Source organism: Mustelus asterias, chromosome 3 (genome assembly GCF_964213995.1).
Source record: "Mustelus asterias chromosome 3, sMusAst1.hap1.1, whole genome shotgun sequence".
NCBI classification, from domain to species: Eukaryota; Metazoa; Chordata; class Chondrichthyes; order Carcharhiniformes; family Triakidae; genus Mustelus; species Mustelus asterias.
Genome location: NC_135803.1, coordinates 92,862,218 through 92,883,032, shown reverse-complemented (window position 1 = coordinate 92,883,032; position 20,815 = coordinate 92,862,218). Strand labels below are relative to the sequence as shown.

The 20,815-nt window shown below is 43.7% G+C and overlaps 2 protein-coding genes across 2 annotated transcripts in view; one reads left to right on the top strand and one right to left on the bottom strand.

Moving 5' to 3' along the window:
- abhd14b (abhydrolase domain containing 14B) overlaps nt 1-20,815 on the top strand; it is a 598,368-nt gene that overhangs the window by 24,550 nt on the left and 553,003 nt on the right. The window lies entirely within an intron of this gene.
- LOC144491472 (testis-expressed protein 264-like) overlaps nt 13,927-20,815 on the bottom strand; it is a 405,312-nt gene continuing 398,423 nt past the window's right edge. Inside the window, exon 4 of the mRNA XM_078209340.1 lies at nt 13,927-18,241. Coding sequence (XP_078065466.1) covers nt 17,940-18,241 — 302 coding nt within the window. The 3' untranslated portion in view covers nt 13,927-17,939. The remainder of the gene's footprint in view (nt 18,242-20,815) is intronic.

The window sequence follows — 20,815 nt, the reverse complement described above, 5'->3', positions numbered from 1 at the left end:
AGTTTTACATTGCTGAGGGTGACATTACCACTGGAAATTACATTGCTGAGGGTAGCATGAGAGTCATAGAGTCATAGAGGTTTACAGTATGGAAACAGGTCCTACGGCCCAACTTGTCCATGCCGCCCTTTTTTTTTAACCCTAAGCTAGTCCCAATTGCCCGCATTTGGCCCGTATCCCTCTATACCCATCTTACCCATGTAACTGTCTAAACGCTTTTTAAAAAACAAAATTGGACCCGCCTCTACGACTACCTCCGGCAGCTTGTTCCAGACACTCACCACCTCTGTGTGAAAAAATTGCCCCTCTGGATACTTTTGTATCTCTCCCCTCTCTCCTTAAACCGATGCCCTCTAGTTTTAGACTCCCCTACCTTTGGGAAAAGATATTGACTATCAAGCTGATCTGTGCCCCTCATTATTTTATAGACCTCTGTAAGATCACCCCTCAGCCTTCTACGCTCCAGAGAAAAAAGTCCCAGTCTATCCAGCCTCTCCTTATAACTCAAACCATCAAGTCCCGGTAGCATCCTAGGAAATCTCTTCTTCACTCTTTCTAGTTTAATAATATCCTTTCTATAACAGATGACCAGAACTGTACAAAGTATTCCAAATGTGGACTTGCCAATGTCTTGTACAACTTCAACAAGACGTTCCAACTCCTGTATTCAATGTTCTGACCAATGAAACCAAGCATGCTGAATGCCTTCTTCACCATTCTGTCCACCTGTGACTCCACTTTCAAGGAGATATGAACCTGTACCTATGATCTCTTTGTTCTGCAACTTTCCCCAACACCCCACCATTAACTGAGTAAGTCCTGCCCTGGTTCAATCTACCTAAATGCACGACCTTGCATTTATCTAAATTAAACTCCATCTGCCATTCATCAGCCCACTGGCCCAATTGATCAAGATCCCGTTGCAAACGGAGATAACTTTTTTCACTGTTCACCTCATTACCAATGGGGTTTACAATGCTCAGGGTGACAATACCTATGGAGTTTACATTGCTGTGGGCGACATTACCAATGGAGTTTTAAATTGCTGAGGGTAACATTACAAATGGAGATTTACATTGCTGAGGGTACATTATAAATGGAGTTTATATTTCTGAGGAAGACATTACCAATGGAGTTTCATATTGCTGAGGGTGTCATTTCCAAGGGAGTTTACAATGCTGAGGGTCACATTACCAATGGTGTTTACATTGCTGCGGGTGACATTACCACTGGGGTATTAAATTGCTAAGGGTGACATTACCAATGGAGTTTTACAATGCTGAGGGTAGCTTATTATTAATGGAGTTTACATTGCTGATGGAGACATTACCAATGGAGTTTTACATTTCTGAGGGTGACATTACCAATGGAGTTTCATATTGCTGAGGGTGACATTTCCAAGGGAGTTTACAATGCTGAAGGTCACATTACCAATGGTGTTTACATTGCTGCGGGTGACATTACCACTGGGGTATTAAATTGCTAAGGGTGACATTACCAATGGAGTTTTACAATGCTGAGGGTAGCTTATTATTAATGGAGTTTACATTGCTGATGGAGACATTACCAATGGAGTTTTACATTTCTGAGGGTGACATTACCAATGGAGTTTTACATTGTTGAGAGTGACATTACCACAGGAGCTTACATTGCTGAGGGTAACATTATAAATGGCGTTTACATGGCTGAGGGAGACATTACCAATGGAACTTTACATTGCTGATGGCGACATTACCAATGTAGATCATAGATCATAGAATCCCTACAGTGCAGAAAGAGGCCATCTGGCCCATCGAGTCTGCACCGACCACAATCCCACCCAGGCCCTACCCCCATATCCCTACACATTTACCCGCTAATCCCTCTCATCTACGCATCTCAGGACACCAAGGGGCAACTTTAGCATGGCCAATCAACCTAACCCGGACTGTGGGAGGAAACAGGAGCACCTGGAGGAAACCCACGCAGACACGAGGAGAATGTGCAAACTCCACACAGACAGTGACCCAAGCCGGGAATCGAACCCACGTCCCTGGAGATGTGAAGCAGCAGTGCTAACCACTGTGCTACCGTACCGCCCAGTGCCGCCATAATTTTACATTGCTGAGGTAACATTACCAGCAGAGATTTAGATTACTGATCGTGACCTTACCAATGAAGTTTTACATTGCTGAGTGTGACATTACCAATGAAGTTTTACATTGTTGAGGATGACATTACCATTGGAGTTTGCTTTGCTGAGGGAGGCATTACCAATGCAATTTTACATTGCTGAGGGAGATATTACCAATGGAGATTACATTGCTGAGCGTAACATTACCAGTGGAGTTTTACATTGCTGCAGGTTATATTACCAATGGAGTATACAATTCTGAGGGTGATATTACCAAGGGAGTTTGCATTGCTTAGGGTAGATTTACCCATGGAGTTTACATTGCTGCGGCTGACATTATCAGTGGAGTTTTAGGTTGCTGAGGGTAACATCACCAATGGAGTTTACATTCCTGAGGGGAACATTACCAATGGAGTTTTAAATTGCTGAGGGTAACATTACCAAACGCGAATTACATTGCTGAGCATGACATTACCAATGGAGTTTTACATTGCTGAGTGTGACATTATCATTGGAGTTTGCATTGCTGAGGGAAATATTACCAATGGAGTTTTACATTGTTGAGGGAAACATTACCAGCGGAGTTCTGGATTGCTAAGGGTAACATTATCCATGGAGATTTACATTGCTGAGGGGGACATTCCCAATGGAGATTTACATTGCTGAGGGGGACATTCCCAATGGAGTTTACATTGTTGAGCATGACATTACCAATAGAGTTTTACATTGCTGAGGGTGACTTTACCAATGGAGTTCAACAATGCTTATGTTGCATTAAAATGGAGTTTACATTTTTGAGGGTGACATTACCAATGGAGCTTCATTTTGCTCTGGGTAACATTATTAATGGAAGTTTACATTGCTGAGGGTAACACTACAAATAAAGTTTTACATTGCTGATTGTGACATTACCAAATAAACTTTTACATTGCTGAGGGTGACATTATCAATGGAGTTTTACATTGCTGAGGGTGACATTACAAGTGGAGTTTGCATTGCTGAGCTTAAAATTACCAATGGAGTTGTCATTGCTGAGGGAGGCATTACCAATGGACTTTTATATTGCAGAGGGTGTCAATATCAGTGGAGTTTGCATTGCTGAAGGTAACATTACCAATGGAGTTTTACATTGCTGAGGGAGACATTACGACGGGAATTTTACATTGCTGAGGGTGACATTCCACATGGAGTTTTACATTGCTGAGGGTGACATTACAAATAAAGTTTTACATTGCTGATTGTGAAATTCCAAATGCACTTTTACATTGCTGAGGCTGTCATTACCAGTGGAATGTTACATTGCTGAGGGTGACATTACCAATGGAGTTTTACAGTGCTGAGTGTGACATCAATAATGAACTTTGACATTGCTGAAGGTGACATTATCAATGAAGTTTTACATTGCTGAGTGTGACATCACCAAATGGAGTTTTACATTTCTGAGGTTGACATTACCAAAGGAGTTTTACATTGGCGAGGGTGACATTACTAATGGAGTTTACATAGCTGAGGATGACATATATTAGTGTGGTATACATTACTAAGGGCATTCCTTGGGGTGGGATACATTTTAGAGGGTGTGATATATTTTTAAGAGCGTGATATACTATTGGAACTGATATATATTTCTGACAATGGGATATATTATCAATGGTGTGGTATATTACTAAGTGAGGGAAATATATGCAAGACCAGGATATTCTACCAAAGGTAGGAAACATTATCAATGGTGTGATACATTATCGGAGATGGAATCTCTTATGGGGGCAGGATTTATGACAGTGAATGTGGTGTATTACCAGAGGCAGAATGTACTTCTCTGAGCAGGATATATTGCTGAGGGCCGAACACATTACTAAGGGCAATATATTCGGTTGAAAGGGAGATATGTTCCAACAATGTGATCTATTACTGAGGTTGAATGTGTTAACAAGGGCAGAATGATATAATACCAAGGGCACGATTGGGGTATATTACAAGGGAGTGATATATTATTGAGGACAGGATATTTCACCAAGTGATATCTTACCGAGGCAGAATGTATCACCAAGGGTGGGATTTATTATCTCAAGCAAAACCTAACAATTGAGTACATTACAATGAGTGGGCGATATTATTGAGTGCAAAATGTATCACCCCAGATATAGTAGTGAGAGGGAGATATTTTACACTAGGGCTTATATATAGGGTTAGCACTGCTGCCGCACAGCGCCAGGGACCCGGGTTCGATTCCCGGCTTGGGTCACTGTCTGTGTGGAGTCTGCACGTTCTCCCCGTGTCTGCATGGGTTTACTCCGGGTGCTCCGGTTTCCTCCCACAGTCCGAAAGACGTGCTGGTTAGATGCATTGACCATGCTAAATTCTTCCTCCTTGTACCCGAACAGGCCCCGGAGTCTGGCAACTCGGGAGTTTTCACAGTAACTTCATTGCAATGTTAATGTAAGCCTACTTGTGACACTAATAAATTTTAAACTTAATATTACTGAGTATGGGTATACTCCCCAGTACATGGTGCATTAGTAAGGGTGACATATGTTATCAAGAGCAAGGAATGTTGTTGAAGGTAGGATATATTAACAAGGATTGGATTTATTGCCTTGGACAGATGGCATTTCCAAGGATTGAATATATTACTGTGGGGTGGGATATATTGAGGCAGGTGGGGCGGGATCTTTACTTTAACGAGTGCTCAGAGCATGGACGGACAGGTCGATTATCAATCTGCGTAATTCTTTCTGATATGCTTGTAGAAGGCGGTCAGAGTGATGAAGTCTCCTAAACAGGCAGATGCCTGTGGTAGCCACAGACTCATTAAAACCACATTAAAAAGCTCTACACTAACTCTTGCCATGGGTTCATTCCGAGGGACTGCCAGAAGAAGAAGATATTATTGCGAGTAGGATATATTCCCAATTTCAGGATATATTCCCAACAAAGCATATATTATTGAAGGCAGGATCTATTATCAAAAGCAGGACATAATTCCAAGGGGAAGGGGGATATTTTTAAGGACAGGATATATTATTGATTGTAGGATCTATCACTGAGTGTGGGATATATTAGGAAGGATGGATGTATTACCAATGGTAACTTATATTAACAGGATGTGTTACTGAGGATGGAATATTTTACCATGGCTGAGATATATAACTGAGAGAAGAGCATATCACCAAGAGAGGCACATACTGAAAGTGATAGATGTATTACCATGGATGGAATATATTGCCCTGGGTGGTATGCATTTTCCATGGTAAGATGTAATACCAGGAGTGGGGTGGTGGGGGAGCATTACCAAGCATGGAATATTTTTGCAAGGACAGGATATATGACTAATGCAGGTAACTTTACCAAAAGTGTAATTTTTTGCTAATGCTGGGATTATGGAGTAGTCTTGTAAATTGGAAGTTGCTCTATATTTTCAGTTGTAGGGAAATGTCAAATCTGCTTCCCTGGCATGGTTTCACTCAGAATGTACAATAGATGGAGCTCTACTTCACCAAGTGGAGGTCTTGTCCATGCAGAACCATCTTTAGCAACATCATAATAACCAACTTTACGACTGTCCAGCAGTTCTCCTTTAGATCTGAAAATGACACAGGTTCATTGAACACTGGCACTGTTTAAAATATAGGCTCACTGCATAGCTTATTGGTAACTTATAAACTGACTTGATTGTGCAATTGCTGACTGCATTGTTCATTGTACAAACTGACCATAGTGTCTAAATTGTTAACCTGTGCAAAGAAGATAATTAGATTATACTAATTATAGCAATCATATTGTTAGTGTTCACTGATCGTAATATAACACAGAATATATATGACAGAAGACATCTGAGACACATCAACAATACAAGTGAAGCATTTAAGTTAACCCACCGAGAAAATAATGTGATATTAGCACAAGGGAAGGAGCTGATTTCATAGAATCATAGAAACCCTACAGTGCAGAAAGAGGCCATTTGGCCCATCGAGTCTGCACCGACCACAATCCCACCCAGGCCCTACCCCCATATCCCTACACATTTACCCGCTAATCCCTCTCACCTACGCATCTCAGGACACTAAGGGGAAATTTTAGCACGGCCAGTCAACCTAACCTGCACATCTTTGGACTGTGGGAGGAAACCGGAGCACCCGGAGGAAACCCACGCAGACATGAGGAGAATGTGAAAACTCCACACAGACAGTGACCCAAGACGGGAATTGAACCCAGGTCCCTGGAGCTGTGAAGCAGCAGTGCTAACCACTGTGCTTGAGTACAGTGAGTAACTGGCAAGTGTTTATTTCAGTCTTAAGTTTATTTCACTTTATTTCGTCGATAGGCTGGGAAATGTGGTGTGGCAGGGCACCTCAATCATGTGGAATGCATATCCTGTTCCATGTGGGAACTCGAGGGTGCTTTTAGTGTCCTGGTCAATCATTGGTGCAGGAAGTGCCATATGGAGAGGAGCTGGAACTCTGGGGCATCAGCTAATGTCACTGCAGTGCATCCACAATGCTGAGGACTATGTGAATAGCCGATTTTTAGGTGTGGCCAGCCTACAGCTTACAAGCATGCAAGCACAGTGGGAACAAGCAATGACCTGACAAACAAGGAGGACCTAGCAAGTAGATAGAATAGGAGTTCCCCCCAAGTACAACTCACTCCCCAATTGGTATTCAATTCTGAATACAATCTAAAGTATTGTGCAGGTTAGGTGGAATTGCCATGGTAAATTGCCCCTCGGTGTAGGTTAGGGGGATTAATTGTAAATACACAGGATTACAAGGATAGGGTGGGACGTGGCCCTGGGTAAAATGCTCTTTCAGAGAATCATGCAAAATTAATGGGCTGGTTGGCCTCCTTCTGCACTATGGGGATTCTGTGTTCTATGTTGATGATTCCTCTGGGATGTGCAGCCAGAGCCAATTCCATGACATGCTCAGCTGTACAGGACTTACACAGTTAATGGTAGAGCCCTGGGGACTGTTGTCGAACAGAGAGACCTAGGGGTGCAGGTACATAGTTCCTTGAAAGAGGTGTCACAAGTAGCCAGGGTGGTGAAGAAGGTCTTTGGCACACTTGCCTTCATCGGTCAGAGCACTGAGTTACAGGAGTTGGGAGGTTATGTTACAACTGTACAAGACATTGATAAGGCCACATTTGGAGCACTGCAAACAATTCTGGTTGCCCTGCTACAGGAAGGATGTTATTAAACTGGAAAGGTGCAAAAAAGATTACAGGGATGTAACTGGGACTGGACTGTTTGAATTTATAAGGAGAGGCTGGGCAGGCTGGGACTTTTCTCCATGGAGCTTAGGAGGCTGAGGGGTGACCTTGTAGAGGTTTATAAAATCAGGAGGGGCATAGATAAAGTGAATAGCCAAGATTATTTTTCGCAGGGTAGGTGAGTCCAAAACTAGAGGGCATAGGGTTAAGGTGAGAGGGGAAAGATTTAAAAGGGACCTGAGGGGCAACTTTTTCACACAGAGGTTGGTGCGAATATGGAATGAGCTGCCAGAGGAGGTGGTAGAGGCGGATACAATTACAACATTTAAAATACCTGTGGACAGATACATGGGTGAGAAAGGTTTAGAGAGATATGGGCCAAACACAAGCAAATACGTTTAGGAAACCTGGTCAGTATGGACAAATTTGGCCGAAGGGCCAGTTTCTATGCTGTATATCTCTGTATCTCTATCTCTCTACAGTGGGCAGGAGGAATATAGGGAAAACAATAGTGATGGAGTACTATTTGGAGAAAATACGTATGTTTCTGTAGCTGCTCACATACTGATGGAGCATTTTCACATCAGATACGACTGCCAACCCTTCCTTCTCAATCTGAGAATACTCTGCGTTCAAAAGCGTCCTGGAGGCAATGCAATGGGCTTTTCTGTTCTGTCTTTTCAGCAATGTGACATCACTGCACCAACTCTGAATGGGGAAGTATCACAGGTTAAAATAAGGTCTTTCTAAGGGTTAAAATGGGCCAGTAAGTTAACCGACATTAACTGGTGTTTAACTTTAGAAAAAAGCATCTGCTTGTGGAGCTTCCCAGGACCACCTCTGGTTTTCTTCACAGTAGAGCATGCAAGGAGGCCAGCATGGAAGCCAAATTCAGGATGAACTTTCCATAATAATTGACTAACCCCAGGAAGGATTTCAACTCTGTGATGTTTTTAGGGATTGGTGCTTCCTTGATGGCCTTTACCTTATCCCCCACTGGATGTAACTCCTTGCTATCTACTCAGTAGCCTAAATAGGTTAGTTCAGCTGTTAAAAAAGCATTTCTCCCTCTACAAGTGAACTCCTGCTCTGGAAAATCTCTGCAAGGCTTTTTCTAAATTGGCCAGGTGTTCCTGTACAGAAGCCTCTGTGACCAAGATATCATCTAACTATATTGCAACCTTGGGTAGCCCTTGGAGCCATGTTGAAGTGGTATCTCTGGAGGATTACAGAGGGCTATGGGTCATAGCGGTTTTTCACCAAGTCGACCAGTTTATTAAAAGCTTTTGGGCCGGGGTATCCAGATAGGTCAGACATTTTATCACACTGAAAGTCGGGGCCCTGCATGACATCAGCATCAAACCTTTCATTTTTCATCTCCTTGAATGTTATTAGCATGGAAGAAGTAACACATGTGCTCAGTATACTGGACCCAGACTTCCCTGCTGGTGTCAAAAGGTTAAAGTTTCCCAAAAAGAGGCCAAATGGCTTTTTCTTATCTGAGAAGATTCTCGACTAACGGAGGTTGTCTGGAGGAGGGAGATAGGACGTAAATTCTTTTTCTCGTCACCAATGTAATCCAAATGCCAGTTTTCCATCACCAATCACCCTTTATTATATACTAAGAGACCGCTCCCACAACTAGGCAGTACACTACCTCGGAACTTACAACAGTGGTCCGGGTAAAGTAACAGGTTTAAAACCCCCACAGAACACTTCCTATTGGTCAAGCCTCCACCTGCTCAATAAGGGAGCTCATATTCCACGAAGCCCAGAGGTAGATCTATCGACAATTCCCCTTGACCTTTGTGACCATCATAACAAGGAGGATGAAACAGTCATTGTGGTTATGGAGGAGGAGGATGAAATATTGGAGGTCAGTATTAAAGTTCTTAGCATGCTACAAACCAATGGCCCAGATGAAATGTATCCCTGATGCTGAGACAAGGATGGGAAAAAAATAACAGGTCTGACCATCAGTTTCCAATCCTCTCTGGCTACATGTGTGCAACTAGGACTGTAGGACTTGAATGTTGTAACATTGTTTAAAAAGGAGAGGAAGGGTTAGACCGAATAATTACAGGGGAGTCAACCTAAGCTCAGTGGTGGGCAAGTTATTGGAAAATGTTCTGACAGGCAGTAAAGTTAGAAAGATTAATCGAGGACAGTCAGCAGGGATTTGTTCAGGAAAGGTGGTGTCAACTTGATTGAACGTTTTAAGGAGGATTGATGAGGGTGATGTGTTGGATATAATCGACATGGGTTTTGGTAAGGCTTTTGACAAGATGCCACAGCAGACTGGTCAGAAAGTAAAGGTTCATGGGATCTAAGCGAAAACAGCAAGTAGGGTCCAGCATTGGCTCAGAAACAGGAAGCAAAACGTCATGGTCAACTAGTGTTTATGTAACTCGAAGTCTATTTCCAGTGAGGTTTTTCAGGACTCAGTACTGGCTCCCTTACTGTTCCTGATGTATGATCTTTTTTATTATTTGTATAGCTGGGGAAGAAGTTATAGTTCGATGTCAAGGTTAACGGTCCATTTGACAGCTTCATCATACACAGGGTGATGCCATCAGCAATGGATCCCTCAGGGTAAGAGTTCAGCAAGTGCGTTATGATCTGACCTGAACGGTCAGGGTCACAATTTGAACTGTTCCCCATGTTTTACACACAGGGGCCATGATTCAAAAGTTTGCAGATGATGTGAAAGTTGACCGTGTGGTTCATAGTGAGGGTGAAAGATGTAGGCTGCAAGAAGACACCAATGGACTAGTTCAGTGGGCAGAAAAATGGTCAATTGAATTCTATCAGGAGAGGTGCAATGTAAGGGTCTCTCCTATTCCTTATTTCCATTGACAACCCAACTTGCATTACTAACCTTCACCCTAGCTGATATTAGGGAGCATTAACAAATCATGATCTGATCAATAAATGGTCAGATTCTGAAAAGTGTAGAGGAACATAGGGACATAAAATAGATGAGAAATGAGAGCAGGAGTGGATCACATAGCCCGTTTAATCAGTGGGAATAGAATTTTTGATAGGAGCTGACCAGTGTAGATTTCCATTCACTCCCTCCTGGATGTCAGACAAGTTAGTGAAAGTGGAAAGATGCGAGAGTTGGCATTGTCTTCACGTACATATGGAACCTGGTGCTGTGTTTCTGAATGATGTCACCAAGGTGTAGTATGTAGATGAGAAATAGGGGGATCCAGGATAGATCCTTGGAACAAAGTAGCAGGAAGAGAAGCCAATGTATGTGATACTGTTTGCTATGATTGGCTGGATAAGAATGGAACCAGGTAAATCCACCCAGCTGTACAACAGATGGGAAGAGTGTGCCGATCACATCAAAGGCTGCAGACAGGTCAGGAAGGATGAGGAGCTTACCATTGCCACAGTTACATAGCCTGTTATTTGTGACTATTAGAGGAATTATCTGTGGTAACCTGATTGGAGGATTTCAGCATGATATTCTGGGCACTGATTGCTGAGATGACAATGTGTGCAAGGACTTTGGAGAAGAACGCGAGGTTGGAGATGGGGCAATGGTTTGTGAGGACAGACGGGGTCAAAGGTTGGTTGTTTTTTAGGAAGGGAGATGGTGGTAGATTTGAAGGGAAAGTACCTGGGGAGAGAGAACAGTTGACAATAGTCAGAACTTTCCGGTTGTTCACGCCGGAAGGGTCTTCAAGTCCGCCGATGGCGCATCCCCATCATGGGTTTCCTGGCAGTGTGGGGTGGAGTCAATGGGAAAACCCATTGACAATGGCGGAACCAGAAGATCCCTTTGCTGACCAGCATGAGAAACAAGACACGAGGCGGCCAGAAAATCCTGCCCAATATCAGCTATTGTGAGAGGTAGGAAGGAAAGTTGGGTTGTCAGTGGGAATAAGGCTAATGGAACAAGTGTCTGATCACACATTGTTGTGACACAGTAATTTGTAAAGTTGCAGTTTGAATGAAGGTTTTGTTGGAGTGTGGTGCTCTATGGATAATGAGAAAGTTGCAATGTGACGTGAAGACTTTGTACAGGTCAACAATCCACCAGTAACAGTTGCATGTATATGTGCACCATCAACCAAACATAAATTGTTCCGTAGATATATGGTGTAACCTTCCTCAAAATCTTTCATTTTTTCCTGCATCTGTTCCAAGCCCTATAGATGGTGACCTGTTCCTGTGTGCGCAAAGTCCTTGTCAGCTCCTGGTGAGGGTGCCACATTCCTACCTTTTCCCCATCATGTTTAGATTGAGATGTTGTACAAGCCGTGACAGGGCTGGGGGTTGGGAGGAAGAACAGGAATGGGGAGCTCCCTTTAAACTCCATCAGTGGAAGCTGTTTCTTTTTCTGTTTTGTTCACGTCCTCTCGTTTTTCTGAAGGGACCATATTGGGAGATGATTATCTTGTCCCCTCTTCACCCAGCTCTCTCTGATATCTTTTTTGTTTCATGGAGGGAAATAAAACAACATTGATGTTGATATTCCAGTTTGAGTTTTGTGTGCTGATGTCTCCATCATCTGTTAACATTTTGAGGGCTAGGACTCCATACAGATGGTGCTGAGTGACAAATGCCTAACTTGCACATCTTTGGACTGTGGGAGGAAACCATGGCGCCCGAAGGAAATGATGTGGAGATGCCAGCGTTGGACTGGGGTAAACACAGTAAGAGTTTTAACAACACCAGGTTAAAGTCCAACAGGTTTATTTGGTAGCAAATGCCATTAGCTTTCGGAGCGCTGCTCCTTTGTCAGATGGAGTGGAAATCTGCTCTCAAACAGGGCATACAGAGACACAAAATCAAGTTACAGAATACTGATTAGAATGCGAATCTCTACAGCCAACCAGGTCTTAAAGATACAGACAATGTGAGTGGAGGGAGCATTAAGCACAGGTTAAAGAGATGTGTATTGTCTCCAGACAGGACAGCCAGTGAGATTCTGCAAGCCCAGGAGGCAAGCTGTGGGGGTTACTGATAGTGTGACATGAACCCAAGATCCCGGTTTAGGCCGTCCTCATGTGTGCGGAACTTGGCTATCAGTTTCTGCTCAGCGACTCACCACTCACGACACGCGACAGTGCAGAGTCGCTGAGCAGAAACTGATAGCCAAGTTCCGCACACACGGCCTAAACCGGGATCTTGGGTTCATGTCACACTATCTGTAACCCCCACAGCTTGCCTCCTGGGCTTGCAGAATCTCACTGGCTGTCCTGTCTGGAGACAATACACAACTCTTTAACCTGTGCTTAATGCTCCCTCCACTCACATTGTCTGTATCTTTAAGACCTGGTTGGCTGCAGAGATTTGCATTCTAATCAGTATTCTGTAACTTGATTCTGTGTCTCTGTATGCCCTGTTTGAGAGCAGATATCCACTCCATCTGATGAAGGAGCAGCGCTCCAAAAGCTAATCATAGAAATCATAGAAACCCTACAGTGCAGAAGGAGGCCATTCGGCCCATCGAGTCTGCACCGACCACAATCCCACCCAGGCCCTACCCCCACATATTTACCCGCTAATCCCTCTAACCTACACATCCCAGGACTCTAAGGGGCAATTTTTAACCTGGCCAATCAACCTAACCCGCACATCTTTGGACTGTGGGAGGAAACCGGAGCACCTGGAGGAAACCCATGCAGACACGAGGAGAATGTGCAAACTCCACACAGACAGTGACCCGAGCCGGGAATCGAACCCGGGACCCTGGAGCTGTGAAGCAGCAGTGCTAACCACTGTGCTACCGTGCCGCCCAATGGCATTTGCTACCAAATAAACCTGTTGGACTTTAACCTGGTGTTGTTAAAACTCTTACTGCCCGAAAGAAACCCATGCAGACACGGGAAAAATGTGCAAACTCCACACAGTCACCCAAGGCTGCAATTGAACCGGGTCCTTTATCGCTGTGAGGCAACAGTGCTAAACACTGTGCCTCTGTACCACTATAGACAAATGACCCACAGACTAACTAATCATCCTCTGACAGAAAAATATTCTCATCTCCGTCTTAAATAGGGGACCCCCTCATTTTTAAACTGTATCCCCCAGTTCTAGTCTCTCCCAGAAGGAGAAGCACCCTCTCAGCATCCACCCTGTCAAGTCCCCTGAGGATCTCATATTTTTCAAAAGGATCACCTCTCAATCTTCGAAACTCCAATGGATCTCGGCTCAACCTATCCAATCTTTCCTCGTAAGATAACCCCTTCATCCCCGGAATCAGTCAAGTGATCTAATCATGAAAATGATATCTTTTCTGAAGAAAAGTCAAGTTTATTAATCACAAGCAGGTTTATATTAACACTGCAATGAAGTTAATGTGAAAATTCCCCAGTCACCACACTCCGGCACCTGTTCAGGTACACTGAAGGAGAATTTAGCCCGCCCACGCACCTAACCAACATGATTTTCGGACTGTGGGAGGAAACCAGACACCCGGAGGAAACCCATGCAGACACGGGGAGAATGTGCAAACTCCACACAGACAGCGACTCAAATTGGGAATCGAACCCGGGTCCCTGGCGCTCTGAGGCAGCAATGCTAACCACTGTGCCACAGCGCCGCCCCAGTAAGGAGGACAAATTGAACACAATACTTCAGATGTAGTCTCGCCAACACCTTAAACAACTGCAGCAAAACTTTATTCTTTCACAATGATAACCATTGTACCTCTCAAAATATTAGCTACCACTATCGAAATCAGACTTTGGTAAGGTAGGAAATTCTTTAGTAACATAGACAATAACATATTACAAATTGACTTCATTGCTGGTATGCATAGTTACAGATTATTCTAAAATCTATTACAGTAAAATAGATTGAAGTATGGTTTTATAAATAGTGTTGTCAGAGTACTGGGACTTTTAATGAGGCATTGTTCAGGTTCAATAGTAGAAATTGCAGATCTTAATTGACAATTAAAATGAGAATGTGCTGTGGAGCTGTCCTTTCAGCACTTGGCCCCTCGCGTGTGTTTTATTATAATTATATATCAGCAAATGTCAGTAGTCACCTGCAGTGAGTCAGTGGAGACACTGTTATATAATCTGATGAGGAAAGTGTGACATTTAAAATATTAACAGGAAGTAAGTGTGAAACCTACAGGAAATGCACACTATACAAAGACTTCAAATACGTTACAGATCTCACACGGTAAATGAATGAGGAGCTTCCAATGTACAGCTTCACCAACCAAATGCATAAATTAGGAAATCATAGTGAACCCTTCATAGTTTAAAATAAACTCCTATGCAATATGTGTCCAAAAGCCTCACCTATCTGAGGTTTTGTAAATCTGTGTCTCAATGCAGTTCTTAAATAAAACTGTCTTCTTTTTACTTTTGTTCATTTTATGTTCCTGTGGTGTCTTGGATACTTGCAAACTATTATATCCTGGTAGATGACTAAGTGAAGATATATTACTACAGAATGAGATCTGGCATCATTGAACAGTAGGACACACATTCCCCTAACATCAAAGCACACAGCAGAGGGGTTAAGAAAAGCTTTGGGCTGAGCCTAGATGACTTCTGCAGCCCATTTCTCCTTCAGTGTGTGACGGACGTTGGTTTAAGGTGCATTTGAAGCATTAAGCTAGCAATAGGTACTGCTACACTGCCAAACGCAATATCTGTCAGCTGGCACCCAGTCAGGTAGATGCAGGAGATCCCAAGGCACAATGTAAAATGGGCAACAAGTTCTCTCAGGTATTCTGGCAAATATTCTTATTAACTGCAGATTTATCCCATTGCTGTTTGAGGGACCTTACCCTGTGCTGATAGACTACATTATACAGTGACCACAATCGATTAGCTGCAAAGCACTTTTGGAGGTCCTAATGACAAGATACAATGACAGCTCTTGTCATCTTTATCTACCAGTTGCTTATAGAACAATCCATATGTCAAAGGCTAGGAATCCTGCAGCGAGTAACTCACCTCGTGACTCCCCAAAGGCTATCTATCATCTATAAGGCACAAGTCAGGAGTGTGAGGGAATACTCCCTACTTGCCTGGATGGGTGCAGCTCCAACAACACTCAAGAAACTTGACACCATCCAGGACAAAGCAGCTTGCTTGATCAGTAGCCCACCCACAAACATTCACTCCCTCCGCCACTGACGTTCAGTCACAGCAATGTGTACCGTCTACAAGATGCACTACAGGAACTCACCAAGGTTTCTCAGGCAGCGCCTTCCAAACTCATGACCATTACCATCTAGAAGGACAAGGGAAGCAGAAACATGGGAATGCCACAACCTGGAGGCTAGCATCCAATCATTCACCATCCTGATTGGGAAACGTATCGCTATTCCTTCACTATCATTGGGTCAAAATCCAGGAACTCCCTCCCTAACAGCACTGTGGGTGTACCTACACCACATGGATTGCAGCGGATCAAGAAGGCAGCTCATCATCACCTTCCCAAGGGCAATTAGGATGAGCAACAATTAATGGCCTAACCGCATCCCATAAATGAATAAAAAACCTTGACAAAGGATTGCAGATGTTCACCAGTCTGCTCTTGTTTGGGTATGCAAGGCTCCTCAAGAAAGGAAGAAGGTAATTAAAACATCAAAAAACATCAAAACAGCAAGCATTAAGGCTGAGTTTGCTGATGTAACACTATTGAAAGAATTGTGTCAAGGAGCAGGACAATCTGGAAAGAGAAGTGGAAATGACACAACAAATTAATATAAATGGATGTGAGTATCAAGACAGTAAATATAACAACACAAAGAAATAGGAACCCACACAGTTAAACAGCAGGAGAAAGACTTGTATGAAATGTTGTTTGGTCCGTGAAATCCAGTCCTGTGAGGGACAAGGAAGGAACTAACTTGTGTTTATATAGTGCTGACTGACATTGGCTCCCAGTTTAAAAAGGCTTCCAATTTAAAATTATCATTCTCTCATTTGAATCCCTTCATGACCTGACCCGCATTATCTGAATTGCTCCAGCCCCAAACCCTGGCTAACCTCTCTACTCCTCTGATAGGCCTCTCACTCACTTCTCCCTCAGCTATTAATCCCATCTTCACCTGGCCCAATACTCTGAACTTTCTTCCATAACTATTCTGCTCCTCCTCCACTCATTTCCATTAAGGCTTAGCTTTTAAATGACTTTGACTCCTGGCAGGGGTGGGGATCATCTTGGATAAAATGAAGTTGCTGCACCACGTGTCACATGTAGGTTTACATCCACACTGAAATGAAGTTACTGTGAAAATCTCCTGGTCGCCACACTCCGGCACATGTTCGGGTACAGTGATGGAGTATATAGCATGACCAATCAACCGAACCTGCACATCTTTGGACTGTGGAAGGAAACTGGAGCACCCGGAGGAAACCCCTGCAGACATGGGGAGAATGTGCAAACTCCGCACAGACAGTGACTCAAGTCGGGAATCGAACCCGGGTTCTTGGTGCTGAGAGGCAGCAGTGCGAACAACTGTGCCACCGTGGGCAGGGTGGGGAGTGTATATTGTGTGCGGGATTTTCTGGCCATTCAGGTCAGTGGGATTCTCTGGTGCCACTGAATGCCAAATTCTCGTTTGCGGTGGCAGCAGGGCGTGAACGGCTGGAGAATGCCAGCCATTGTGCTACACAACTTAGCATCATTACTTGGGGAATGCTGGGTGAACAAAATGATCTTTTCTTTTCTGTCAGTGTTCACATGTTTGTAATAGTCAGCCTGCAGCTAACTTTATTTTAACTCCTGTTACAATATAAGAACATAATATTGCTATTAATGTTCGGGTTCAGCTTACAAAGGGATTAACCCCCAGAGGGACACAAGCCTTTTATAAAGTTTGGGTGGCACGGTGGTTAGCACTGCTGCCTCACAAGGCCAGGGAGCCAGGTTCAATTCCAGCCTTGGGTGACTGTTCTCTGTGGCATTTGCACATTCTCCCCGTGTCTATGTGGGTTTCCTCCGGGTGCTCCGATTTCCTCCCACAGTCCAAAGATATGCAGATTAGATTGATTGGCCATGCTAAATTGACCCTTCGTGTCAGGGGGCTAGCAGGGTAAATACGTGGGGTTACGTGGATAAGGCTTGGGTGGGACTGTTGTCGGTGCCAACTCGATGGGCTGAATGGCCTCGTTCAGCACTGTAAGGATTCTATGAAAGTTGATGGCTGGGTAATGTATATGAATGGTTCAAACCTGTGACATTGAAGAAAGATTAACAACCTCTTTCCAAACCTCCGGCCCCATGACAAACAGGCCTTAATTGTCCAACAGACTACGTGACAGCACCTATTGTAGACAAATGGAAAATAACATATGCCAAAAAGAATGGGGGAAAAATGAAATGGAAATAAGGTGAAGTACAAGAGCAGCAAAAGAAATATACTCATTTTTAATTGTTAAAGCCAAATATTTGAATTTATTGAAAAAGTGAATAATGTCGCTCAAGTTTGTGAATATAGTATTATGGACACACTGATATAAGCCCCAATGTCAATCGATACAAACTAATTTCAAGCTATTTGATTGGTTAACTATTATATTTCTGTGGCGTTGCAGCAAGCCTTCAGTACCTACTCACACAGAAACGTACCAGGCAAAATTGTTTGCTTGGTCCCAATAGGATTGTTACATAATTCCTTCTATTTTTATTCTTCCTCCATTCTCCTGATATCCAAAGATTTTGTGGTGTCTGTCAGTTGATCTGACTCCTTCGTGGCCTCGGAGGGCAGCTTAGCGATGCCAGGCCGCTCCCCGTTATTGTGAGCTTCCAGGTCGAGTTCCTCAAAGGATGATCCGCTCGCCACCGACTCACTTTTGTCACTCTTGTCGCTGTCCTCGAGGTCCTTGCTGCTCAGCTCAGGGGTGAGTGACTTTGCCAGTGATGTCTCCCTGCTCTCTGTGTACACCTCATACGTCACAGAGCTGTTGTCACTGAATGAGTCGGCACCTGAAGTAAAAAGAGAAAAGGTCGGGTGAGAGTAGCATCGTACAGACATTGGCATTCCCTTTTGTAGGTTTTACAGGGATTTCTCCCACGTGGAAAAAACACAGTCATGGAATATGTTCCTTGTAACTGACCAGTTTATGGTCTCTGTTCAACCTGCATTTCACTTCAGCCCCTCATACAGACTAACACCTCAGGATGTTTTAGGAGGATACTGGTGAATGGCAGATAATGGTGGTGTGGAAGGAGAGATGGTAAACACAGTGGGAAGATATTCGTGTCTCTGACAGAACCATAGAAGCCCTACAATGCAGAAGGAAGCCTTACAGCCCATCGATTCTGCACAACTCTCTGAAGAAGCATCTTACCCAGGTCCACCCACTCTGCCTCCATAACCCTGTTCATTTATCATGGCCAATCCACCTAACCTACACATCTTTGGATTGTGGGAGGAAACCAGAGCACCCGGAGGAAACCCATGCAGAGAACGTGCAAACTCCACATAGTTATCTGAGACCGGAATTGAACTTGGGTCCCTGGCGCTATGAAGCAGCAGTGCTAACCACTGTGCCAATCAGTTGTAACCCAAAAGTAATAGGGCTGGGATTCAGTGGAAGTTGCTGCCCCCAGAACAAATGGCCCCTGGATAAGGAAGCAGAGACTAGCAGAAGGTGTATTCACAATTAAAAGCTGCAGAGAACATACAGGTGCAGCTGTATTTATTGAGATAAAAACCAGAGTCTCGACCATCTTTCCACAATGCAGCTTACACATTTATGAGGCATTCACTGGCTTTGTTAATATTTGCCATTTTACAGAATTGTTACGGCACAGAAAGAGCCCATTCGGCCCATCCTGTCTGCACCAGTTCTCCGAATGAGGAATTCACTTAGCGCCAGTGCCTCACCTTCTCTGTTTAACCCTGTACATTCTTCACCTTAACACTGCACCTCATTCCCTTTTTAATGCTTCGATTGAACCTGCCTCCACCACAATCTCAGGCAAAACATTTGAAACCTTAACTACTCACTGTGTGAAAATTATTTTCCTCATATCGTATTTTTCTTCATTTACGAATTACCTTAAATCTCTTCCCTCTGGTTCTCGATCATTTCACCAATGGGAACAGCTTCTCCCTATCTGCTCTGTCCAGAGCCCTCAGGATTTTGAATGCGTCTATCAAATCTCCTCTCAATCTTCTTTTCTCTAAGGAAAATAGTCCTAACTTTTCCAATCTATCTTCATAACTTAAGTTCCTCATCACTGGAACCATTCTTGTGAACATTTTCTGCACCTTATCTAATGCCTTCACTTTCCACTAAAGTGCGGTGACCAAAACTGTACACAATGCTCCAGCTGAGGACAAAATAGTGTCTGATAAGTTTCACATAGGCTCCCTGCTCCTGTACTCTAAACCCCTGTTAATGAAACCTGGATTTAAGGGAGGGCAGTGATGGAAAATGAAAAGAAGAAGAAAAGAAGAAAAAAGAAGGAAGAAATAGCAGGACACCTGGAAAAGAATGGTTCAGTCAAGCAGACGCAGCATGGATTCATGAAGGGAAAGTCATATTTGACTCCTTCTAAATCTTTCAGTCATTTTGTGCTGTTTTTTTATATTTTGTCCAATTCTCTGACCATCTACTAACCCTTGCAGTATTATATGCTTTTCTTTAAGTTTGACATGATCTTTAACTTTTTCAATTAAGTTCTCCCCTATAGAATTTTTCATTCCCATTTGAATGTACAGCTGTGAGAGAGGGGGGTGGTGTGTGGAGCTGAGGGAGGGGTTGGGAAGCGGGGAGAATGTAGGAAGCTGGGGGAGGGGGTGGGGAGCGGGGAGGGGGTGGGGAGCTGGGGGAAGGTGTCTGGTGTGCGGGATTTTAAGAGAGGGGCGAGCTGTTTAAACAGCAGACCTTTAAAATAAAAAGTGTTTTGATTGTATTTTTGGATCAGGAATCAGGTGTCGAATGGACATTTAGGCCATGCCCACCACCAATAAAGACAAAGATTGGAAGGAGTCTCGTAGCTTTAAGCACTCGGTCAGAGCTCCACATCAGCCTTTCACACTCCACCTCACAACTCCACTGGAGTCATGGGCCAGAGTTTAGCAAGTCCTGTTCTAAGATGTGTGTTAAAGTAGGAAAGCCAGATAGAAGTTTAGAGGTTTAGGAGGGAATTCTGGAGTTCGGAGCCCAGGAAGCTGAATGCTGATGTAGAGCAATTAAAATTGGAGGTGTACGCGAGGCCAGAGATGGAGTTGGGGAGAGATTACACAGATACGGGGGGGGGGGGGGGGGGGGGGGGTAAGGTTATGCATTTGAAAAGCAGGATGAGAAGTTTAAAATCCGTCAGGAGCCAATGTAAATTGCTGAGCATAGGGGTGATGAGCATATGGGACTTGGTGTGAATGACAATCCCGGCTTTTGGATGTACTCCAGTTTATGGAGGCTGGTCAGCCAGGACCAGTCTGAAATAGTCAAGTCTGGACGTAATAAAGGAATGAATGAGGGTTTCAACAACAGGTGAGCTGAGATAGGTGTGGAGTCAGTGATATTGTAGAGTTGGAAATAGGCAGAT